This window comes from Mustelus asterias, unplaced genomic scaffold (assembly GCF_964213995.1).
Source record: "Mustelus asterias unplaced genomic scaffold, sMusAst1.hap1.1 HAP1_SCAFFOLD_2478, whole genome shotgun sequence".
Taxonomy (NCBI): domain Eukaryota; kingdom Metazoa; phylum Chordata; class Chondrichthyes; order Carcharhiniformes; family Triakidae; genus Mustelus; species Mustelus asterias.
The window spans coordinates 1-25537 of NW_027592423.1; the positions used below are offsets into that span (position 1 = coordinate 1).

Here is a 25537-nt window from a genome sequence, read left to right on the forward strand (position 1 = left end):
AAGTTCAAAACTTTGTCAGGAAACTTTTTAGAGTCAAAAAACCCCGAGTCTGAAAACACTGAGGACAGCAGCTAGTCTGGGGGTGGGTGGGTGTCCCTGTCTTTACCCTTTCTGTCCCTCTCTCTCTCCGGGTGTCTGTCCGGGCGGAGCAGTGCTGGAGGCAGGCGGGCGGGCGGGGCGCTGGGCGGAATCTCCGCCTGTTTCCGTTTGGATCACAAGGAAAGTTTTAGCGACAGTGCGCGGAGAGGCAGAGAGATCCCAGCCAGAGCCCAGGAGATCCCGGAGAGATCCCAGCCGGAGCCCAGGAGATCCCGGACAGATCCCAGCCGGAGCCCAGGAGATCCCGGAGAGATCCCAGCCGGAGCCCAGGAGATCCCGGAGAGATCCCAGCCGGAGCCCAGGAGATCCCGGAGAGATCCCAGCCGGAGCCCAGGGGTCGCGGCTCCCCGGGCGGGCAGGATGATGAAGCCCGATGTGAAGGTTGTGATTCTGGGCGATATGAATGTGGGAAGAGCTCCCTCCTGCACCGCTACACCGAGCGCCGCTTCCAGGGCACAGCCAGCACTGTCGGCGGAGCCTTCTTCCTCAAACAGTGGGGACAGCACAGTGTGTCCATCTGGGACACTGCAGGTCAGTGCCAGAGCCTTACCCCCCCCCCCCCCCCCGCCATACCCCCCCGCCATACCCCCCCCCCCTCGCCATACCCCCCCCCTCGCCATACCCCCCCTCGCCATACCCCCCCCTCGCCATACCCCCCCCCCCCCTCGCCATACCCCCCCCCCTCGCCATACCCCCCCCCCCCTCGCCATACCCCCCCACCATAACCCCCCACCCACCCTGAGACCCCCCCCCCCCGGGGGAGAAACCCCCCCACCCTGAGACCCCCCCCCCACCCAGAGACCCCCCCACCCCGGGGAGAAACCCCCCCCCCCCACCCTGAGACCCCCCCCACCCAGAGACTCCCCCCCCCCACCCCGGGGGAGAAACCCCCCCCACCCTGAGACACCCCCCCCCCCGGGTCCGATCCCCTCCTCCCACCCTGAGAACCCCCCCTGTCGGGGAAACCCCCCACCCACCCTGAGACCCCCCCACCCACCCACCCACCCTGAGAACCCCCCCACCCACCCACCCTGAGAACCCCCCCACCCACCCTCCCTGAGACCCCCCCCCACCCACCCTCCCTGAGACCCCCCCCCACCCACCCTCCCTGAGACCCCCCCCCACCCACCCTCCCTGAGACCCCCCCCCACCCACCCTCCCTGAGACCCCCCCCCCACCCACCCTCCCTGAGACCCCCCCCCCACCCACCCTCCCTGAGACCCCCCCCCACCCTCCCTGAGACCCCCCCCACCCACCCTCCCTGAGACCCCCCCCCCACCCACCCTCCCTGAGACCCCCCCCCACCCACCCACCCTCCCTGAGACCCCCCCCCACCCACCCTCCCTGAGACCCCCCCCCCCCCACCCACCCTGAGACCCCCCCCCCACCCACCCACCTGAGACCCCACCCCCACCCACCCACCCACCCTGAGACCCCCCCCCGGGGAGAAACACCCCCCCCCACCCTGAGACCCCCCCCCCCGAGACTCCCCCCCCCCGAGACTCCCCCCCCCCGAGACCCCCCCCCCCGAGACTCCCCCCCCCCCCCCCCCCGAGACTCCCCCCCCCCCCGAGACTCCCCCCCCCCCCCGAGACTCCCCCCCCCCCCCCCCGAGACTCCCCCCCCCCCGAGACTCCCCCCCCCCCCCCCCCCCCGAGACTCCCCCCCCCCCCCCCCCCCTGGGGAGAACCCTCCCCCCCCGGGTGCGATCCCCTCCTCCCACCCTGAGAATCCCCCCTGGGGGAGAAACCACCCCTCCCACCCTGAGACCCCCTCCCCTGGGAGGGATATCTCCCCCCCCCCACCCACTCTGAGACCCCCCCACCCACCCCCCCACCCACCTGAGACCCCCCACCCACCCTGAGACCCCCCCCCCACCCAGCCTGAGACCCCCCCCACCCACCCTGAGACCCCCCCCACCCACCCACCCACCCTGAGACCCCCCCCACCCACCCACCCACCCTGAGACCCCCCCCCCACCTTGAGACCCCCCCCCACCCCGAGACCCCCCCCCCCCCCCCGGGTGCGATCCCCTCCTCCCACCCTGAGAACCCCCCCCTGGGGGAGAAACCACCCCTCCCACCCTGAGACCCCCTCCCCTGGGAGGGATATCTCCCCCCCCCCCCCCACCCTACCCTGAGACCCCCCCCCTGGGGGGGAACCCCTTAGCACAGTGTATCCATCTGGAACACTGTAGGTCAGTGCCTGAGTCCCAGCCCCTGAGGGTAATTCCCCCACCCTGATACCCCCTGGGGTAAATCCCAACACCATACCCTCACGCTAATACCACACTGGGGTAAACCCCCCAACTCATACCCTTACCCCCCACCTCAACCCCAACCCCATCCTGAAACAGGGTGGGGAGGGCAGCACAGTGCGCCCATTTGGGACACAACAGGTCAGTTTCCAAACTCTACCCCAGTGGGGGTAAAAGCCCAAACTACTACTACTGAGGGCAAAACTGCCCCCCTTTACTGGGGGCAACTGATTTGATTTATTATTGTCATATATATTAGTATACAGTGAAAATAATTGTTTCTTGTGCGCTATACAAAGCATACTGTAGCATGAGCTTTCAGAGCGCTGCCCCTTCATCAGGTGAGCCCATTCACCCGATGAAGGAGCAAGCACCGAAAGCTTGTGTTACCAAATAAACCTGTTGGACTTTAACCTGGTGTTGTGAGACTTTTTACTGTGTTTACCCCAGTCCAACGCCGACATCTCCACATCACATATGTAGAGAAGGAAAGGAGAGAGTGCAGAATGTAGTGTTACAGTCAAAGCAAGGGTGTAGAGAAAGATCAGCTTAATGCGAGGTAGGTCCATTCAAAAGTCTGATGGCAGCAGGGAAGAAGCTGTTCTTGAGTCTGTTGTTACATGACCTCAGACTTTTGTCTCTCTTCCCCGATGGACGAAGGTGGAAGAGAGAATGTCCGGGTGCGTGGGGTCCTGGATTATGCTGGAACAGAAGAGAGTGCTATTCTTTGAGTTCACTGTGGAAAGGAATCATGAAGGACTCCTGTTTGAGTTAGTTGGTCAATATTGAACCGGTGTGATGTCAAATGTAAGTTTCTTCTGAGTCTGGCACCAGGGACCCGGGTTTGATTCCCAGCTTGGGTCACTGTCTGTGCGGAGTTTGCACGTTCTCCCCGTGTCTGCGTGGGTTTCCTCCGGGTGCTCCGGTTTTCTCCCACAGTCTGAAAACCGTGCTAGTTAGGTGCATTTAACTGAACAGGTGCTGTAGTGTGGCGTCTAGGGGAATTTCACAGTAACTTCATTGCAGTGTTAATGTAAGCCTTGTGACTAATAAATAAACTTAACTTGTCCAGTGAATAGTTCTCTCACTCTCTCCAGTCAGTGGGTTGTGGCTTTTGTCCCCACTTGGGGATCTGTCTGTAATCTATGTAGATACACTCCGAGGGAGTACGGATGGAGTGCCACACTGTTGATGATCTCTTGAGGATAAGATGCTAAACCAACACCCTGTGAGGGTGCAACAAATCATCTGATGGTACAGTCGGCACTGCCGGGGTCCCGGGAGAGTGACCAGTCGGCACTGCCGGGGTCCCGGGAGAGTGGCCAGTCGGCACTGCCGGGGTCCCGGGAGAGTGACAAGTCGGCACTGCCGGGGTCCCGGGAGAGGGAGAGTGACCAGTCGGCACTGCCGGGGTCCCGGGAGAGTGACCAGTCGGCACTGCCGGGGTCCCGGGAGAGTGACCAGTCGGCACTGCCGGGGTCCCGGGAGAGTGACCAGTCGGCACTGCCGGGGTCCCGGGAGAGTGGCCAGTCGGCACTGCCGGGGTCCCGGGAGAGTGACCAGTCGGCACTGCCGGGGTCCCGGGAGAGTGGCCAGTCGGCACTGCCGGGGTCCCGGGAGAGTGACAAGTCGGCACTGCCGGGGTCCCGGGAGAGTGACCAGTCGGCACTGCCGGGGTCCCAGGAGAGTGACCAGTCGGCACTGCCGGGGTCCCGGGAGAGTGACCAGTCGGCACTGCCGGGGTCCCGGGAGAGTGACCAGTCGGCACTGCCGGGGTCCCGGGAGAGTGACCAGTGGACACTTCCTTCTTTAAAAAGGGCCGTTAAATGAAGTACGTGGGTGCTGGTTTGATTTTCTTGGAGGGATCTTGCAACAGTTAGTTGCTGTTTCTCTGAACTCTGAGTAGTCAGATCCTGGATGATTCAACTTGATTTGATCTTTGAGTCAGAAGTTTGAGAGTTCAAATATGCCGACAGAACATCGTCCTGTAATCCAGGATAACTGCTTGTGTAATACTGAGGGAGTGCCGCACTGTCAGAGGGTCAGTATTGAGGGGGCGCCGCACTGTCAGAGGGTCAGCACTGAGGGAGTGCCGCACTGTCAGAGGGTCAGTATTGAGGGGGCGCCGCACTGTCAGAGGGTCAGCACTGAGGGAGTGCCGCACTGTCAGAGGGTCAGTATTGAGGGGGCGCCGCACTGTCAGAGGGTCAGCACTGAGGGAGTGCCGCACTGTCAGAGGGTCAGTACTGAGGGAGTGCCGCACTGTCAGAGGGTCAGTACTGAGGGAGTGCCGCACTGTCAGAGGGTCAGTATTGAGGGGGCGCCGCACTGTCAGAGGGTCAGTATTGAGGGAGTGCCGCACTGTCAGAGGGTCAGTATTGAGGGGGCGCCGCACTGTCAGAGGGTCAGTATTGAGGGAGTGCCGCACTGTCAAAGGGTCAGTATTGAGGGGGTGCCGCACTGTCACTATCCCAATATCCCCCTGTTCCCTTAGGATCTAAAAATCCATCCTTTTTGATCATAACAAATCTGCATGTGAAACCAGCCACTGGGTGAAACGGGGTTTGTGACACATTGCAGTGAGCTTGAGGGGAACCACACCCTATCAACCAGAGCTTCTATATTTATACTGCCTGTAACATAATGAAACATCCCGGCTGCTTCTCAAACAGAATCCAACACTGATGCCCCTCGTAAGGAGATATTCATCCAGGTGACCAGAAGCTTGGTCAAAGCGGTCGTTTCCAAGGCGTGTCTTCAAGGAGAAGAGCTGAGACAGTGAGAGGTTTCGGTAGTAAATCCCTGAGCTTGGGGCCCAGGCAGTTGAAGGCACGACCTGGAGCGTTTAAAATCCGGGGAGCCCCAGATGCCAGAATTAGAGAAACACAGAGATTTCGGAGAGTTGTGGAGCAGGAGCAAGTTGCAGAGATAGAGAGGGACAAAGTTCCAGCCTGAGGGGGTTTGCAAATCCCGATGAAAATTTTAAAATCAGGATGTTGTTTGACTGGGAGCCGGTGTAGATCAGCACTCGTCACTGTTTGTCTCCCCCAGCCTGTCTGTCAGTTAATGGAGAGTTGTATCGTGTCCTTTGTGCTTTGTACTCTGAAGGTGCGCTGATCTAAGGTGCGTTTTAGTTTAGATTGTTGAAGAGTTGGTTGTTTACTCTTTCTCTGTGACCTCCAACTGCGCAAACTGCTGTGAATATTTGCTTGACCCAGCTCACTGAGGTGTGGTGTGTGTGTGTGTGTGTGCTCTGTGTCTCTCCCTGTGCCTTACGCCGCCTTTCAAAAAACATTTGACTTTTTGTCCTTTTGTCTGACCTTGATCGGAAAGGAGTTTTTTAAATCAGAAATTTTCAACCTAATTCTATCCTTCTCACCCATTGTCTTGTGATTTAAAAAATTCTCATCCTTGTTTTCAAATCCCCTCCCCATCCCAGTAACCTTTTCCAGCCCCTACACCCCTCCCTATCTCTGTAACCACCTACAACCCTCCCCATCTCTGTAACCTCCTCCAGCCCCTACATCTCTCCCTATCACTGTAACCATCTACAACCCTCCCCATCTCTGTAACCTGCTCCAGCCCCTACATCTCTCCCTATCACTGTAACCTCCTCCAGCCCCTACATCTCTCCCTATTACTGTAACCTCCTCTAGCCCCGACACCCCTCCCTAGCTCTGTAACCTCCTCTAGCCCCTGCATCTCTCCCCATCTCTGTAACCTCCTCGAGCCCCTACATCTCTCCCTATCACTGTAACCTCCTCTAGCCCCGACACCCCTCCCTAGCTCTGTAACCTCCTCTAGCCCTGATGTGGAGATGCCGGCGTTGGACTGGGGTGAACACAGTAAGAAGTCTCACAACACCAGGTTAAAGTCCAACAGGTTTATTTGGTAGCAAATACCATAAGCTTTCGGAGCGCTGCTCCTTCGTCAGACCACAGCCTTCTGGGATATCCATGATTTTTCCAGTTCCCACTTCTCGATTATCCTGATTTTAATTACTCCGTAGTGTCTATTGGATGGGATTCTCTGGCCTCCCAGCTCCATGTTTCTCGGGCGGGAGTTGGTGGACCATTTGCTGCCGGCGGGATTTTCTGGTCCTGCTGCTGTCAATGGTATTTCCCATTGATTTTTCCCCCCATGTCGCTGGGAATGCCACAGCAGCGGGTGCGCTGTCAGTGGGACTGGAGGATTCCACAACATGAATGGCTGGAGAACTCCAGCCCCTCTGTTCAGCTACCTGGGCCCTAAACTCTGCAACTCGCTCCCTAAACCTCACTGTTCTCTAAGATACTCTTGTTAACACCTCCCTATTTGACAATGTCTCCCTGTGTCGCTGACCGCTGTTGGGAAGCTCCTTGGAATTGTTTCCAATGTTAAAGACATTTACATTGTTCACAAACAACAATCTCCTTTATCCGACTGTGGAATTATGGACCCAACACTCACTCCGTGATTCCAAATCTAAGGCCATTGTGATAACCTCAAGTCTCCAACTCTCAGAAATCATTAAGATGCTGACTTGAAAATATTTAAATAGAGCAAACTATTGATCTCAATTAGCTGCTCTGCCCATTTAAGACACTGACCCAGCAGAGAGCAGCACAGCCGATCATCATCGAGTGAGGTGGAATGTCCTGTACAGCAACAGGCCATTTGGCCCATCACCTATATGCTCCACGTGAGCCTTTTCCCACCTACCCCATCTCGCCCTATCAGCAGAACTTCCTATTTCTTTCTCCTTCCATGGATCTGGATCTGTGCTATTCCCCCTCATGCAGCAAGTTCCACTTTCTCATCCCTCGTTGGATGAAGACTTTTCTTCCAAGTTCTTTCATGAATTTATGAGTATACTATTTAATTTATGTCTGCTACAGTTATATGGGTAAGATGGTTATAAAGGGATATGGGCCAAACGCAGCCAACTGGGACTAGCTTAGGAGTTTAAAAATAGGGCAGCATGGACAAGTTGGGCCGAAGGGCCTGTTTCCATGCTGTAAACCTCCATGACTCTATGCTAGTTTTGGACTTCCCCACCGATGGACACAGCTTGGCTGGGATCCTCCGACCTTGCCCGCGGCTCGGATTCTCCGGTCCCACTGCTGTGAATGGAGATTTGGCTGAGCGCTAAACTCTCCATTCTCGCTGGCAGCGGCGCGGGGCGTCCGAGACATGAGAATTCCGGCCCTTCTCTATGTCCGTCCTGCCAAACTCCTCCATAATCTGAAAGACCTCGATCACGTCCATCTCTTTTTTGGGGAGGTGACTCAGGCTGATTGACCATTAGTTAGTTAGCTAGTTAGTTAGCTAGTTAGTTAGCTAGTTAGTTAGCTAGCTAGTTAGTTAGTTAGTTAGTTGATCTTTCCTGCCAGTTCTCAGGTCTCATCTTTCGCCTCCAGTTTGCGATGACTCCTCTCTCTACTGCCAGATAACACAGGGAGAGTCATGTTTGATTGAACAGTTGTAACTGGTCATCAGACTGGTGGGGGTGGGTGGGGCGTTACTGAGACAGCTATTTAAGAATCCTCAGAAATGGTTTCAACTCTGACAGGGATTACAGCAGCTGTGTTGCTAAATACACCTTGCTCAATTCATGTCTGATTTTGTTAAGATACGTAATACCAAAAGCTCTGCAGCCAATCTGCCGCCTCACAATGTATTCATAGATCATAGAGGCCATTCAGCCCATCCAGTCTGCACTGACTCTCCAACAAAGCATCTTACCCAGGCTCTATCCTGGTAACCCCACATATTTATCCCACTAATTCCCCTAATCTACGCATTTTTGGACAGTAAAGGACAATCTAGCATGGTAAATCTACCTAATCTGCACATCTTTGGAGTGTGGGTGGAAACGGAGCACCCGGAGGAAACCCACGCAGACACGGGGAGAATGTGCAAACTCCACACAGACAGTGACCCAAGCCAGGAATTGAACCCGGGTCCCTGGCGCTGAGAGGCAGCAGTGCAAAGCACTGTGCTACCGTGCTGCTGCCCTTAGGAATTGTACGTAGTTGGGAAACATTCTAAATGGCCCTTATCCCGTCTGTCCAATAACATTTTGTACGATGAGTACCTCCGGCAAGAGGAAACATCTGCACACAGCTGGAATCTTCCATATTTCGGTTTCATTTGAAACTCCTGCAAGCTAGCAAGAAAGATAACTGTTGTGAGAAAGGATTGGTGGGGGGTATTCCGGGGAATGGGGGGAGGAACTCAGATGCAGAGGTGGTGCTGGGTGGTGGCAATGTGTCTGTGAATCGGGATGCAGAGTGAGTCGGGATGTGGATTTTGGTTGGCTGGGCTTGCTCTCTGTGCAAGTTGCTTCATTAGTCTTGAGTTTTTTCCATGTACACTGATCAGCTGTAGTTGAGTAAGTCCTGGGCTAAATCCCACTCCATCGTCTTGAACTAATGGGGGAGGCCATTCAACCCCTTGAGCCCATTACACTATTCTATTCAATTGTGTCTGAGTCAGACCGGACCCCCCAGTGACCCACCTTTACTCCTTATCCCAAAATATCCTCACCCATTCAGAGTTGACTTTGGCCTGGTTGACGAATTGACCCCTCATCCGCTTTATTATCTGGAGAGAGTTCCAGGTTTCCATTCCCCCTCTGTGTGAGGAAATGCTCCCTGACATCATCCCTGAACAGTCTAGCTCCAATTGTAAGATTCTGCCCCATTGTTCTGGAATCTCTGTCCCCGTCTCTTTCCTCCCCCCCCCCGCCCTCAAACAAGAGAAAGTAGTTAGTGTCGACCTGAGCAACCCGTAATCTAGGCTAATGATCTCGTACAACTGCTGTTTCTGGGATCTTGCTGTGCACAAATTGGCTGTATTTGCTGAAATAAGTAACTGCACTTCAGAAGCAGCTGATTGGTTGTGAAGCCCTTCAGGATGCCTTGAGGAGGTGCAAGGTGCTACAGAAATGCAGGTTCTTCTCTTCATTTTCCTTTTTGTACAAAGTTGACACTTTCCTTGTTGGGAATGTGAGCATTGGCCAGGTTTGATGCTGCGGTGGGAAAGAGACCCACATTCTGGTTATTGCCCAGTGACGACTAGTCCCATTCAGTACACTTTCACAAGCTGAAGGAGCTGCTGATGGGATGAGGTGAAGAGGGAATGGGGGGGGCGAGTATCCCATGTCGGGCCGAATGGCCTGTTTTGTGTTGTAAAAACCAGATGGCAGAAAAGTTTCTCGTGGGCTATACTTGGGTAAGTTTCAAGTAAATTCCCACTGCATTGTTGCTAAATGCAGAGTGGATTATTATAACAATGGGGGTTGTGTAGGACGTTGGCAGGATTAACCTGAGAAGCTGTACTAATAAGTTTCAGTTCATTCTCATCTTGAGTCTGTGAAGTACAATATTGTTAAAATACCAGTCCAGTTTCAACTTGCAACAATGCAAATTTTGTGCAATCTCTCCGTTAGTTCCAGGGTTGTGTAACACATGTCAGGTTTTATTCTGAGTCATGAATAGAGAGTGGGTTGTGCAATGTTCCCGGCTAAAGTGAGGTTGTGCTGTCTCGTATCTTGTTTTAAAGCTCGCTCGCTCTCTCTTCCCTCCAGCCATGAAGGATCACAAGACCGATGGGGCCAATTTAGTTTGATCTATCAGGAGTTTGTTTCAGTATCTTTATAAGGTTCTGACCACGATAGTCTGATCCTGCAATATTTAATTAGCTTCCCAGTTTGACATTTGCCACAAAGGTGAAAGCTGCTTTTCTGACTGATGGGAAGCTGTGGAACTGTGGGGGAACAGAGTGTGTTCAGGGTCCAAGTACAGCAATCACTGAAAGCGAGTGGACATGTACCAAACCACCGTGAAACAGATTCATGGAATGTTAGCCTTTAGCTCAATTGCTGCTGGAGTACAGAACGGTGGAAGTTATGTTCCCATTAAATAAAACTTAGGAGTAACTGGGCCCCTTGGCTCAGCAGAAAGAACGCAGCTCAGATTCACCAGACTGATTCTGGGGCAGAAACAGTTAAATTACTGCCACCAGTTGCACTGATTGTGTTTATATCCCTTTGGGTTTAGAAGATTGAGGGGTGATCAAGTTGAGAGGTCGGGCGGGGGTGGGGGGGAAGGGAGTCTAAAACAAGGGGGCAGAACTGGACGTAGGTTGATTGGCCAAGCTGAATCGCCCCTTAGTGTCCCGGGATGCGTAGGTTAGAGGGATTAGTGGGAATAGGGCCTCGGTGGGATTGTTGTTAGTGCAGACTCGATGGGCCGAAAGGCCTCTCTTTGCACTGTAGGGTTTTTATGATTCTATTGGAGACAGGCTGTTGAGAGGGTGATGAGAGGAAGCACTCCCTCACACGGGGAATGGAAATCTGGAATTCCCAAACTGAGATTGATAGAGTTCTTTCGGGTGAGGGGTTTCAGAGTTACTGAACCAAGGTGGAGTTCAGGTAGAATCATAGAATCCCTACAGCGCGGAAGAGGCCATTCGGCCAATCAAATCTGCACCAACTCTGTGTCTTACCCAGGTGCTCTTCCCTGCCTATTCCCACAACCCACACATTTACCATGGCTAATTATTCTAACCTACACACCTTTTCTGATTTGATTCATTATTGTCAAGTGTGTTAACATACAGTGAAAAGTATTGTTTCTTGTGCGCTATACAGACAAAACATACCGTTCATAGAGAAGAAAATGAGAGAATGCAGAATGTAGTGTTACAGTCATAGCTAGGGTGTAGAGAAAGATCAACTTAATACGAGGCAAGACTATTCAAAGGTCTGATGGAACAAGGAAGAAGCTGTTCTCGAGTCTGTTGGTATGTGATCTTGGGACACTAAGGGGCAATTTAGCATGGCCAATCTAACCTGCACATCTTTGGACTGTGGGAGGAAACCCACACAGACACGGGGAGAATGTGCAAACTCCACACAGACGGTGACCCAAGCCGGGAATCAAACTCTGATCCCTGGCACTGTGAGGCAGCAGTGCTAACCATTGTGACGCACCGTACAAATTAGCTGTGGTGTAATTAAATAGCAGGACAGGCTTAAGGACCTCCACCTGATTCTATGCTGCTTTTGTTCAGGGCTATCTTCAGGTCCCACATAGAACATTACAGCGCAGTACAGGCCCTTCGGCCCTCGATGTTGCGCCAACCAGTGGTACCATCTAAAGCCCCTCTAATCTACACTATTCCAATATCATCCATATGTATAGAATGCATATGTATCCATGCAAGGCTTCTAGAAAAAGTGAGAGGGCATGGGATCCAAGGTGCTGCTGCCCTGTGGATCCAGAACTGGTTTGCCCAAAGGAGGCAGAGAGTGTGTGTAGATGGGTCTTTTTCTAATTGGAGGTCGGTCACCAGTGGTGTGCCCCAGGGATCTGTTCTGGGACCCTTGCTGTTTGTCATTTTCACAAATGACCTGAATGAGGAAGTGGAGGGATGGGTTGGTAAGTTTGCCGATGACACGAAGGTTGGTGGGGTTGTGGATAGTCTGGAGGGATGTCAGAAGTTACAGAGGGACATAGATAGGATGTAAGACTGGGCGGAGAAGTGGCAGATGGACTTCAACCCAGATAAATGCTTAGTGGTCCATTTTGGCAGGTCAAATGGGATGAAGGAGTACAATATAAAGGGAAAGACTATTAGTACTGTAGAGGATCAGAAGGACCTTGGGGTCTGGGTCCATAGGACTCTAAAATCGGCCCCGCAGGTGGAGGAGGTGGTTAGGAAGGCGTATGGTGTGCTGGCCTTTATCAATCGAGGGATTGAGTTCAGGAGTCCGGGGATAATGATGCAGCTATATAAGACCCTCGTCAGACCCCACTTGGAGTACTGTGCTCAGTTCTGGTCGCCTCATTACAGGAAGGATGTGGAAAAGATTGAAAGGGTGCAGAGGAGATTTACAAGGATGTTGTCTGGATTGAGTGGCATGCCTTATGAGGATAGGCTGAGGGAGCTCGGTCTTTTCTCCTTGGAGAGACGTAGAATGAGAGGAGACCTAATAGAGGTATATAAGATGTTGAGAGGCATAGATCGGGTGGACTCTCAGAGGCTTTTTCCCAGGATGGAAATGGCTGTTACGAGAGGACACAGGTTTAAGGTGCTGGGGTGTAGGTACAGGGGAAATGTTAGGGGGAAGCTTTTCACACAGAGGGTGGTGGGCGAGTGGAATCGGCTGCCGTCAGTGGTGGTGGAGGCAAACTCAATAGGATCTTTTAAGAGACTCCTGGATGAGTACATGGGACTTAATAGGGTGGAGGGTTATAGGTAGGCCTCGAAGGTAGGGATATGTTCGGCACAACTTGTGGGACCAAAGGGCCTGTTTTGTGCTGTAGTTTTTCTATGTTTCTTCTGTGTTTCTATTAATCAAGTCCTTCACGCTTCTAGTTTTTCAGTTCAGATTGTGATCCTAAACTTTGATCAGTATTTTGTCAAGTTTGGTTTAATTCTCTAACTCTAACGCAGTAATACAGTCCAGCTTTCATTTTAAGCTAAAGGCTGGTCACACTAACATTTCTGTTTGGATCTGGGTTCGTGGTGAAGCCTCTTCCCTGTTGTAGCTGGAGATTAAGTATTGTGCTTGATTCTGAGCTAGTGCTTTACACACATGGGGAGTAGGAACTGATTTATAACCCACTGACACACAACCTCAAACACCCGCCTAAAATCCCACAGTCCCAACTGGAACACACTCCCAACAGACTGGAGCACACCAACTGCAACCATGCACATGCACACACGTGTGTGCACGCGCACGCACCCACCCATACACACACCCACCCACACTCGCTGACTGCAACCATCACCAACCGCAGCCTGGTCACTGACCCGGGAGGAGCTCCCAGCTTCCAACCTTCCTCAAACTCCGGACAACCATTAATACTTGAGGACAGGCCGGGGAAGATGTGGATTCTTGTCCCACATGAGGAGCAGCTCAAATTGTAACTGACCACCCAGCTCAGACCATCACCCCCCGCACTGACCACCCAGCTCAGACCATCACCCCCCGCACTGACCACCCAGCTCAGACCATCACCCCCCGCACTGACCATCCAGCTTAGACCATCGCCGCCCCCGTGCTGGCCGTCCAGCTTAGACCATCACCCCCCGCACTGACCACCCAGCTCAGACCATCACCCCCCGCACTGACCACCCAGCTCAGACCATCACCCCCCGCACTGACCACCCAGCTCAGACCATCACCCCCCGCACTGACCATCCAGCTTAGACCATCACTCCCCGCACTGACCATCCAGCTCAGACCATCGCCGCCCCCGTGCTGGCCGTCCAGTTGAGACCGTCTCCCCCCCCCCCCCCCCCCCCCCCCGCGCTGGCCATCACCCACACACTGATCCGCTGCCCTGGATCCATCCCCGGTGGCATCACAACCGTTCACACTGTTTTAGCTGAAGCAGTTGAACTGCCTGTTTCACCTCGGCACTGAACGATAGCTGCTCCCCCAGCCACACAAATATTAAAACAAGATCAAAAATAGCTTTGAACTGTTGTGGACATAAATTTGTTTGCACAACACTGGATGCTTTGTGTGTTCCTGGGCCAATGTTAAAAAGCACGGCCCTGGATCTAAGATCAGAGGCAGAGAGTGAAAGGCAAGATCGATTACTGAGCCTTTTCTAACCCATGGATCAGGTCTCTGCTGTGCCCGACCCTGCGCACTGCACTTTGTGAAGGATGTCAAGACCCTGGAGAGGGTGTGGAGAAGATTCACCAGAATGTTCCCAGGGTGAGTGATCCCAATGAATGTGGAGAGATTGGAGAAGCTGGGATTGTTCTTCTTGGAGCAGAGAAGGTTAAGGGGAGGTTTAATAGAGGTGTTCAAAATCACAAAGGGTTTGGATAGAGTAAATTAGTGGCAGGAGATTTGGTAAGCAGAGGGATAGAGATTGAAGAGAATCGGTAAAAGAACCAGAGGAGGAAATTATTTTTTTTACACGGTGAGTTGTTGTGATCTGGAAGACGCTCCCTGAAAGGACAGTGGAAGCAGATTCACTCATAACTTTCAGAAGGGAGTTGGGTAAATAGTTGTAAAGGAGAAATTTGAAAGGCCACAGAGTATGAGTGGGATAAATTGGAGCGCTCTACCAAAGAACCAGTACAGGCTCGATGGGCCGAATGGACTTTGCAGGTTTGGGAGGAAAGTGGAACCTGATGCAAGGACAAGAATATCATCACATTGAAAAGATCTTCAGCGGCGTGAAAAACTATTGGGAACAAATCTGTTGAAAAGTGTGTGTGGGTCAGTGGCTGGGCTTTGTAACCAGGGGTGTGGGGCGCAGCGCCAGGGGTGTGGGGGGCAGCGCCGGGGGTGTGGGGGGCAGCGCCGGGGGTGTGGGGCGCAGCGCCGGGGGTGTGGGGGGCAGCGCCGGGGGTGTGGGGGGCAGCGCCGGGGGTGTGGGGGGCAGCGCCATGGGTGTGGGGGGCAGCGCCGGGGGTGTGGGGGGCAGCGCCGGGGGTGTGGGGGGCAGCGCCGGGGGTGTGGGGGGAAGCGCCGGGGGTGTGGGGGGCAGCGCCATGGGTGTGGGGGGCAGCGCCGGGGGTGTGGGGGGCAGCGCCGGGGGTGTGGGGGGCAGCGCCGGGGGTGTGGGTGGCAGCGCCGGGGGTGTGGGTGGCAGCGCCGGGGGTGTGGGTGGCAGCGCCGGGGGTGTGGGGGGAAGCGCCGGGGGTGTGGGGGGCAGCGCCATGGGTGTGGGGGGCAGCGCCGGGGGTGTGGGGGGCAGCGCCGGGGGTGTGGGTGGCAGCGCCGGGGTGTGGGGGGCAGCGCCGGGGGTGTGGGGGGCAGCGCCGGGGGTGTGGGGGCAGCGCCGGGGGGGTGTGGGGGGCAGCGCCGGGGGTGTGGGGGGAAGCGCCGGGGGTGTGGGGGGCAGCGCCGGGGGTGTGGGGGGCAGCGCCGGGGGTGTGGGGGGCAGCGCCGGGGGTGTGGGGCGCAGCGCCGGGGGTGTGGGGGAAGCGCCGGGAGTGTGGGGGGAAGCGCCGGGGGTGTGGGGGGAAGCGCCGGGGGTGTGGGGGGAAGCGCCGGGGGTGTGGGGGGCAGCGCCGGGGGTGTGGGGGGAAGCGCCGGGGGTGTGGGGGGCAGCGCCGGGGGTGTGGGGGGAAGCGCCGGGGGTGTGGGGGGCAGCGCCGGGGGTGTGGGGGGCAGCGCCATGGGTGTGGGTGGCAGCGCCGGGGGTGGGTGGCAGCGCCGGGGGTGTGGGGGGCAGCGCCGGGGGTGTGGGGGGCAGCGCCGGGGTGTGGGGGGCAGCGCCGGGGGTGTGGGGGAAGCGCCGGGGGGTGTGGGGGAAGCGCCGGGGGTGTGGGGGCAGCGCCGGGGGTGTGGGGGGCAGCGCCGGGGGTGTGGGGGAAGCGCCGGGGGTGTGGGTGGCAGCGCCGGGGGTGTGGGGGGCAGCGCCGGGGGTGTGGGGGAAGCGCCGGAGGTGTGGGGGGCAGCGCCGGGGGTGTGGGGGGAAGCGCCGGGGGTGTGGGGGGCAGCGCCGGGGGTGTGGGGCGCAGCGCCGGGGGTGTGGGGGCAGCGCCGGGGGTGTGGGGGGAAGCGCCGGGGGTGTGGGGGGCAGCGCCGGGGGTGTGGGGGGCAGCGCCGGGGGTGTGGGGCGCAGCGCCGGGGGTGTGGGGGGCAGCGCCGGGGGTGTGGGGGGAAGCGCCGGGGGTGTGGGGCGCAGCGCGGGGTGTGGGGGGAAGCGTCGGGGGTGTGGGGGGCAGCGTCGGGGGTGTGGGGGGAAGCGCCGGGGGTGTGGGGGGAAGCGCCGGGGGTGTGGGGGGCAGCGCCGGGGGTGTGGGGGGCAGCGCCGGGGGTGTGGGTGGCAGCGCCGGGGGTGTGGGGGGAAGCGCCGGGGGTGTGGGGGGAAGCGCCGGGGGTGTGGGGCGCAGCGCCGGGGGTGTGGGGGGAAGCGCCGGGGGTGGGGGGAAGCGCCGGGGGTGTGGGGGAAGCGCCGGGGGTGTGGGGGAAGCGCCGGGGGTGTGGGGGAAGCGCCGGGGTGTGGGTGGCAGCGCCGGGGTGTGGGTGGCAGCGCCGGGGGTGTGGGGGGCAGCGCCGGGGGTGTGGGGGGCAGCGCCGGGGGTGTGGGTGGCAGCGCCGGGGGTGTGGGTGGCAGCGCCGGGGGTGTGGGGGGCAGCGCCGGGGTGTGGGTGGCAGCGCCGGGGGTGTGGGTGGCAGCGCCGGGGGTGTGGGGGGAAGCGCCGGGGGTGTGGGGGGAAGCGCCGGGGGTGTGGGGGGAAGCGCCGGGGGTGTGGGGGCAGCGCCGGGGGTGTGGGGCGCAGCGCCGGGGGTGTGGGGGACAGCGCCGGGGTGTGGGTGGCAGCGCCGGGGGTGTGGGTGGCAGCGCCGGGGGTGTGGGGGACAGCGCCGGGGGTGTGGGGGACAGCGCCGGGGGTGTGGGGGGAAGCGCCGGGGGTGTGGGGGAAGCGCCGGGGGCGTGGGGGGAAGCGCCGGGGGCGTGGGGGGAAGCGCCGGGGGTGGGGGGAAGCGCCGGGGGCGTGGGGGGAAGCGCCGGGGGCGTGGGGGGAAGCGCCGGGGGTGTGGGGGGACAGCGCCGGGGGTGTGGGGGGAAGCGCCGGGGGTGTGGGGGGAAGCGCCGGGGGTGTGGGGGACAGCGCCGGGGGTGTGGGGGGAAGCGCCGGGGTGTGGGGGACAGCGCCGGGGGTGTGGGGGACAGCGCCGGGGGTGTGGGGGAAGCGCCGGGGGTGTGGGGGAAGCGCCGGGGGTGTGGGGGGAAGCGCCGGGGGTGTGGGGGGAAGCGCCGGGGGTGTGGGGGGAAGCGCCGGGGTGTGGGGGGAAGCGCCGGGGGTGTGGGGGGAAGCGCCGGGGGTGTGGGGGGAAGCGCCGGGGGTGTGGGGGGCAGCGCCGGGGGTGTGGGGGGAAGCGCCGGGGGTGTGGTGGGAAGCGCCGGGGGTGTGGGGGGAAGCGCCGGGGGTGTGGGGGGAAGCGCCGGGGGTGTGGGGGGAAGCGCCGGGGGTGTGGGGGAAGCGCCGGGGGTGTGGGGGCAGCGCCGGGGGTGTGGGGGGCAGCGCCGGGGGTGTGGGGGGAAGCGCCGGGGGTGTGGGGGAAGCGCCGGGGGTGTGGGGGGAAGCGCCGGGGGTGTGGGGGGAAGCGCCGGGGGCACAAACTGAAGGAAATGCTGCTGTTTTTGACATTTCTCCAGCCCACCTTCTGACCAATCCGGCAGCTGAATTACCCTCATTCTCTGCTTTTAAATATCTTTGGAAAGCGTTTCCAAGAGTTTAGTCTTTTGAAGGCATTTTCACTTCTTGGCAAGTTTATTTTAAATAAAACTTGTCTCGCGCCCCCTCCCCCGTGCCTCGCGCCCCCTCCCCCGTGCCTCGCGCCCCCTCCCCCGTGCCTCGCGCCCCCTCCCCCGTGCCTCGCGCCCCCTCCCCCGTGCCTCGCGCCCCCTCCCCCGTGCCTCGGGCCCCCTCCCCCGTGCCTCGCGCCCCCTCCCCGTGCCTCGCGCCCCCTCCCCCGTGCCTCGCGCCCCCTCCCCCGTGCCTCGCGCCCCCTCCCCCGTGCCTCGCGCCCCCTCCCCCGTGCCTCGCGCCCCCTCCCCGTGCCTCGCGCCCCCTCCCCCGTGCCTCGCGCCCCCTCCCCCGTGCCTCGCGCCCCCTCCCCCGTGCCTCGCGCCCCCTCCCCCGTGCCTCGCGCCCCCTCCCCCGTGCCTCGCGCCCCCTCCCCCGTGCCTCGCGCCCCCTCCCCCGTGCCTCGCGCCCCCTCCCCCGTGCCTCGCGCCCCCTCCCCCGTGCCTCGCGCCCCCTCCCCCGTGCCTCGCGCCCCCTCCCCCGTGCCTCGCGCCCCCTCCCCCGTGCCTCGCGCCCCCTCCCCCGTGCCTCGCGCCCCCTCCCCCGTGCCTCGCGCCCCCTCCCCCGTGCCTCGCGCCCCCTCCCCCGTGCCTCGCGCCCCCTCCCCCGTGCCTCGCGCCCCCTCCCCCGTGCCTCGCGCCCCCTCCCCCGTGCCTCGCGCCCCCTCCCCCGTGCCTCGCGCCCCCTCCCCCGTGCCTCGCGCCCCCTCCCCCGTGCCTCGCGCCCCCTCCCCCGTGCCTCGCGCCCCCTCCCCCGTGCCTCGCGCCCCCTCCCCCGTGCCTCGCGCCCCCTCCCCCGTGCCTCGCGCCCCCTCCCCCGTGCCTCGCGCCCCCTCCCCCGTGCCTCGCGCCCCCTCCCCCGTGCCTCGCGCCCCCTCCCCCGTGCCTCGCGCCCCCTCCCCCGTGCCTCGCGCCCCCTCCCCCGTGCCTCGCGCCCCCTCCCCCGTGCCTCTCTCCTGAATGTTTTTTTTTGTTTAGACTTTTCAGTTTTCCATCTGGATGAGATTAATGGCAGCAATGTTTGTCGAGCACTGAAAGCTGATCCTTAAGGTCACTGAGGCGCTTCGTCCATAACCAACCTCCTGAAAAATGTTGGACTCATGCCCAGCTCTTGGGAACAAAGGCGCAGGAGCTGGCGGCCTGGGCCGGGGCGGGGCCGGGGCGGCGGGGGGGCCTGGGTCGGGGCAGCGGCAGGGCCTGGGCCGGGGCGGGGCCGGGGCGGCGGGGGGGACCTGGGCCGGGGCAGCGGCAGGGCCTGGGCCGGGGCGGGGCCGGGGCGGCGGGGGGGCCTGGGTCGGGGCAGCGGGGGGGGCCTGGGTCGGGGCAGCGGCAGGGCCTGGGCCGGGGCGGAGGCGGCGGGGGGCCTGGGTCGGGGCGGCGGGGGGCCTGGGCTGGGGCGGCGGGGGGGCCTGGGCTGGGGCGGCGGGGGGCTGGGTCGGGGCGGGGGGGCCTGGGTCGGGGCAGCGGGGGGGGCCTGGGTCGGGGCAGCGGGGGGGGCCTGGGCCGGGGCGGGGGGGCCTGGGTCGGGGCGGGGGGGCCTGGGTCGGGGCAGCGGGGGGGGCCTGGGTCGGGGCAGCGGGGGGGGCCTGGGTCGGGGCAGCGGGGGGGCCGGGGCGATGTGAGCAGTTGCAAAAGCAACCGGGAAGTTTGAAAGAGCTGAGGGCACGGTGAGGACACTGGCTGCTGCCAAGTCGCACAAAGGGGGCGAAACAAGCTGGCTTCGAATGATCTAAAGTTAGAGTCGAGTCTCGCAATACAAAGAAGCTGTTTTGCTGAGGGTGCACATTTTGTAGCTTCTGGGAAAGTCAGCACTAACACTGAGAAGTTGTATTTCCCATCTCGATACGAGGTATTTGACTCTATTTAAAACATTTGGGTGCCTGCTCTGAGAGCTTGGTAACTTCCCCAGTCCAAAGGTTGTGGATTGAGCACCAGTTATTCCAGCAGCCGAATAGGCCATTCAACCCATGAAGTCTGTGCTGGTTCTTGAGAGCAATCCAGTCAGTCCCATGCCCTGCTCTCTCTCCTGTAACGCTGCGAGTTTATTTCTGTGTCTGCATCTAACTTCATGTGAAAGTGTTCCCAATTCTGCTCCAGCCAGCCTTGTGTGGGATGAGTTTCAGGTCATTAACACTCGCTGTGGAAGGAAGTTCTTCCTCACATCACCCTGTATCTCTGACCCAAAGACTCCAATCTCTGTACCCCCATCAACAGCCAATAGGAACAGCCTTTCCTTGACTACCTTATCTAAACCTGTCATAATTGTGTATACCTCGACCATCTCTCCCTCAATCTGCTTCACTCCAGGGGGAATAATCCGGCTCCTCCAACCCGTCCTTCAAGTTAAAATCCCCCCCCATCACTGGACTATTCTGGTAAATTTCTCAAGGATCCTCACATCTTCATTAAAGTGACGGATACTGGACACAATACTCCAGTTGTGGCCTGACCAGAACTTCAAAAAGATTCAGCAAAAATTCCCAGTCACCTGAGAGTCCATATTCCTGGCGGGTGCTGAGGGAGTGCCGCACTGAGGGTCAGTGCTGAGGGAGTGCCGCACTGAGGGTCAGTGCTGAGGGAGTGCCGCACTGTCAGAGGGTCAGTGCTGAGGGAGTGCCGCACTGTCAGAGGGTCAGTACTGAGGGAGTGCTGCACTGTCAGAGGGTCAGTACTGAGGGAGTGCCGCACTGTCAGAGGGTCAGTACTGAGGGAGTGCCGCACTGTCAGAGGGTCAGTACTGAGGGAGTGCTGCACTGTCAGAGGGTCAGTACTGAGGGAGCGCCGCACTGTCAGAGGGTCAGTACTGAGGGAGTGCCGCACTGTCAGAGGGTCAGTACTGAGGGAGTGCCGCACTGTCAGAGGGTCAGTACTGAGGGAGTGCCGCACTGTCAGAGGGTCAGTACTGAGGGAGTGCTGCACTGTCAGAGGGTCAGTACTGAGGGAGCGCCGCACTGTCAGAGGGTCAGTACTGAGGGAGTGCTGGGTCTCAGCAACCTCCTTTTCTACCAGCTGGGACATGTCCACATTCTCTGTCGCTGCCACGTGCTCCCTGGGTCTGGAGTTGACTCTTTGCTCAGTGTGGCAACTCACCAACTGGACCCAGTGCTTCTCCCACCCTCAGTAACCCTCCCATTTTTACCTGCCCCCATTGGCCTTCCTCAAACCACAAGCTTACCTTTTTGTTACCAAACTTTGCAACCTGATCGATTCATTCAAATGCAAATGAGATAGATCTTAGTCAGAGAATATTAGCAACACAGGGTGGCACGATGGCACAGTGGTTAGCACTGCTGCCTCACAGCGCCAGGGACCTGGGTTCGATTCCCGGCTCGGGTTATCTACCTGTGTGAGTCTGCACGTTCTCCCCGTGTCTGCGTGGGTTTCCTCCGGGTGCTCCGGTTTCCTCCCACAGTCCAAAGATGTGCGGTTAGGTTGATTGGCCATGATAAATTGCCCCTTAGTGTCAGGGGGACTAGCTAGTGTAAATACATGGGGTTTTGGGGATAGGGCCAGGATGGGATTGTGGTTGGTCCAGACTCAATGGGCTGAATGGCCTCCTTCTGCACTGTAGGATTTTATGATATTTGGGACAGTGTCTCTGGGTAATTGGAGACATGATGTGGAGATGCCGGCGTTGGACTGGGGTAAACACAGTAAGAAATTTAACAACACCAGGTTAAAGTCCACAACAGGTTTATTTGGTAGCAAAAGCCACACAAGCTTTCGGAGCTCCAAGCCCCTTCTTCAGGTGAGTGGGAATTCTGTTCACAAACAGGGCATATAAAGACACAGACTCAATTTACATGAATAATGGTTGGAATGCGAATACTTACAGCTAATCAAGTCTTTAAGAAACAAAACAACGTGAGTGGAGAGAGCATCAAGACAGGCTAAAAAGATGTGTATTGTCTCCAGACAAGACAGCCAGTGAAACTGCAGCTCCAGGCAAGCTGTGGGGGTTACAAATAGTGTGACATGAACTCAATATCCCGGTTGAGGCCGTCCTCATGTGTGCGGAACTTGGCTATCAGTTTCTGCTCAGCGACTCTGCGCCGTCATGTGTTGTGAAGGCCGCCTTGGAGAACGCTTACCCGAATATCAGAGACCGAATGCCCGTGACCGCTGAAGTGCTCCCCAACAGGAAGAGAACAGTCTTGCCTGGTGATTGTCGAGCGGTGTTCATTCATCCGTTGTCGCAGCGTCTGCATGGTCTCCCCAATGTACCATGCCTCAGGACATCCTTTCTTGCAGCGTATCAGGTAGACAACGTTGGCCGAGTTGCAAGAGTATGTACCGTGTACCTGGTGGATGGTGTTCTCACGTGAGATGATGGCATCTGTGTCGATGATCCGGCATGTCTTGCAGAGGTTGCTGTGGCAGGGTTGTGTGGTATCGTGGTCACTGTTCTCCTGAAGGCTGGGTAGTTTGCTGCGGACAATGGTCTGTTTGAGGTTGTACGGTTGTTTGAAGGCAAGAAGTGGGGGTGTGGGGATGGCCTTGGCGAGATGTTCGTCTTCATCAATGACATGTTGAAGGCTCCGGAGGAGATGCCGTAGCTTCTCCGCTCCGGGGAAGTACTGGACGACGAAGGGTACTCTGACCGCCGTGTCCCGTGTTTGTCTTCTGAGGAGGTCGGTGCGGTTTTTCGCTGTGGCGCGTTGGAACTGTTGATCAATGAGTCGAGTGCTATATCCTGTTCTTATGAGGGCATCTTTCAGCATCTGGAGGTGTCTGTTGCGATCCTCCTCATCCGAGCAGATCCTGTGTATTCGGAGGGCTTGTCCGTAGGGGATGGCTTCTTTAATTTGTTTAGGGTGGAAGCTGGAGAAGTGGAGCATTGTGAGGTTTTCCGTGGGCTTGCGGTACAGTGAGGTGCTGAGGTGACCATCCTTAATGGAAATGCGTGTGTCCAAGAATGCAACCGATTCCGGAGAGTAGTCCATGGTGCGTCTGATGGTGGGATGGAACTTGTTGATGTCATCATATAGTTGTTTCAGTGATTGCTCACCATGAGTCCAAAGGAAGAAAATGTCATCGATGTATCTAGTGTATAGCATCGGTTGAAGGACCTGTGCGGTGAAGAAGTCTTGTTCGAACCTGTGCATGAAGATGTTGGCATATTGAGGTGCGAATTTTGTCCCCATGGCTGTTCCGTGTGTCTGGATGAAGAACTGGTTGTTGAAGGTGAAGATATTGTGGTCCAGGATGAAGCGGATGAGTAGTAAAATTGCATCTGGAAACTGGCAGTTGTCGGCGCTGAGCACTGAGGCCGTTGCAGCAATGCCATCATCGTGGGGGATACTGGTGTAGAGTGCCGAGACATCCACTGTGACGAGGAGTGCTCCTGGTTCAACTGCTCCATGTGCGCTGAGTTTCTGTAGGAAGTCCGTAGTGTCGCGACAAAAGCTGGGGGTTCTTTGTACAATGGGTTTCAGGAAGTCCTCGACATAGCCAGAGAGGTTCTCGCATAGGGTCCCATTGCCCGATACAATGGGACAACAAGGTGTGTTTGCCTTGTGTATCTTCGGGAGGCAGTAGAGATCTCCAACACGGGGAGTACATGGAATGAGAGCACGGAGGGTGCTCTGAAGGTCCGGATCAAAGGTCTTGATCAGAGTGTTGAGTTGACGGGTGTGTTGTTTGGTCGGATCTGCGGGTAACTGTTTGTAGTGTTCCTCGTGGTTTAGTTGTCGGTACACTTTGCAGTAATCCGTTCTGTTCAGTATGACAATGGCCCCTCCTTTGCTGGTTTGATGACAATGTTGCGGTTGGTCTTGAGAGCGTGGATGGCATTGCGTTGTGCTTGGGTGATGTTCAGGGCTGTCTTGTGAGTGCGGCTGATGAATTTGGTGTTGACGCACCTCCTGACGGCTTGGGCATACATGTCAAGTCGAGGGCAGCGGCCTTCCGGAGGAGTCCAATTCGACTCTTTCTTCTTCGGATGCACTGCGGATCTCTCTGTCGGCTGACGTGAGAACACCATCCACCAGGTACACGGTACATACTCTTGCAACTCGACCAACGTTGTCTACCTGATACGCTGCAGGAAAGGATGTCCCGAGGCATGGTACATTGGGGAAACCATACAGATGCTACGACAACGGATGAATGAACACCGCTCGACAATCACCAGGCAAGACTGTTCTCTTCCTGTTGGGGAGCACTTCAGCGGTCACGGGCATTCGGCCTCTGATATTCGGGTAAGCGTTCTCCAAGGCGGCCTTCACAACACACGACAGCGCAGAGTCGCTGAGCAGAAACTGATAGCCAAGTTCCGCACACACGAGGACGGCCTCAACCGGGATATTGGGTTCATGTCACACTATTTGTAACCCCCACAGCTTGCCTGGACCTGCAAAGTTTCACTGGCTGTCTTGTCTGGAGACAATACACATCTTTTTAGCCTGTCTTGATGCTCTCTCCACTCACGTTGTTTGTATCTTAAAGACTTGATTAGCCGTAAGTATTCGCATTCCAACCATTATTCATGTAAATTGAGTCTGTGTCTTTATATGCCCTGTTTGTGAACAGAATTCCCACTCGCCTGAAGAAGGGGCTTGGAGCTTCGAAAGCTTGTGTGGCTTTTGCTACCAAATAAACCTGTTGGACTTTAACCTGGTGTTGTTAAACTTCTTACTGTAATTGGAGACACGCAGTGGTGAGTGGAGGTGTTTGAAAGGAGCAGGCAATATTTCATTCTCTGATTTCCCCAAATCTCTCCACAACCGGGGCTTTTGCTGCCTTCATTGTCGACTCATGGTAGAGGTTGATTGGTCAATAACTCTGTTTGCTGGGAATGCCAGAACATAGAACATTACAGCGCAGTACAGGCCCTTCGGCCCTCGATGTTGCGCCGACCAGTGGAACCAATCTAAAGCCCATCGAATCTACACTATTCCAATATCATCCATATGTTTATCCAATGACCATTTAAATGCTCTTAATGTTGGCGAGTCCACTACTGCTGCAGGCAGGGCATTCCACGCCCTTACCACTCTCTGAGTGCCTCTATTAAGTCACCTCTTAACCTTCTCTCTAACGAAAACAACCTCAGGTTCCTCAGCCTTTCCTCATAAGACCTTCCCACCATACCAGGCAACATCCTAGTAAATCTCCTCTGCACCCTTTCCAACGCTTCCCCATCCTTCCTATAATGCGGCGACCAGAACTGCATGCAATACTCCAAGTGCGGCCGCACCAGAGTTTTATACAGTTGCAACATGACTTCCTGGCTCCGAAACTCAATCCCTCTACCAATAAAAGCTAACACTCCGTATGCCTTCTTAACAACCCTACCAACCTGGGTGCCAACTTTCAGGGATCTATGCACATGGACACCGAGATCTCTCTGTTCATCCACACTACCAAGTATCTTACCATTAGCCCAGTACTCTGTAATCCTGTTACTCCTTCCAAAGTGAATCACCTCACACATTTCCGCATTGAACTCCATTTGCCACCTCTCAGCCCAGCTCTGCAGCTTATCTATGTCCCTCTGTAACCTGCAACAACCTTCCGCACTGTCCACAACTCCACCGACTTTACTGTCATCCACAAATTTACTAACCCATCCTTCTACACCCTCATCCAGGTCATTTATAAAAATGACGAACAGCAGTGGCCCCAAAACAGATCCTTGCGGTACACCACTAGTAACTGAACTCCAGGATGAACATTTCCCATCAACCACCACCCTCTGTCTTCTTACAGCTAGCCAATTCCTGATCCAAACCGCTAAATCACCCTAAATCCCATGCCTCTGTATCTTCTGCAAAACTTACCGTGGGGAACCTTATCAAACGCTTTATTGAAATCCATATACACCACATCAACTGCTTTACCCTCATCCATCTCTTTGGTCACCTTCTCAAAGAACTCAATAAGGTTTGTGAGGCACGAC

At 57.5% G+C, this 25537-nt stretch overlaps 1 protein-coding gene across 1 annotated transcript in view; it reads left to right on the top strand.

Moving 5' to 3' along the window:
- Window positions 1–326: 326 nt before the first annotated feature.
- rab20 (RAB20, member RAS oncogene family) overlaps window positions 327–25537 on the top strand; it is a 28604-nt gene continuing 3393 nt past the window's right edge. The window contains 2 exon segments of the mRNA XM_078207585.1: window positions 327–502; window positions 505–630. Of these exon segments, the coding sequence (XP_078063711.1) occupies window positions 460–502; window positions 505–630 (169 nt within the window). The 5' untranslated portion in view covers window positions 327–459.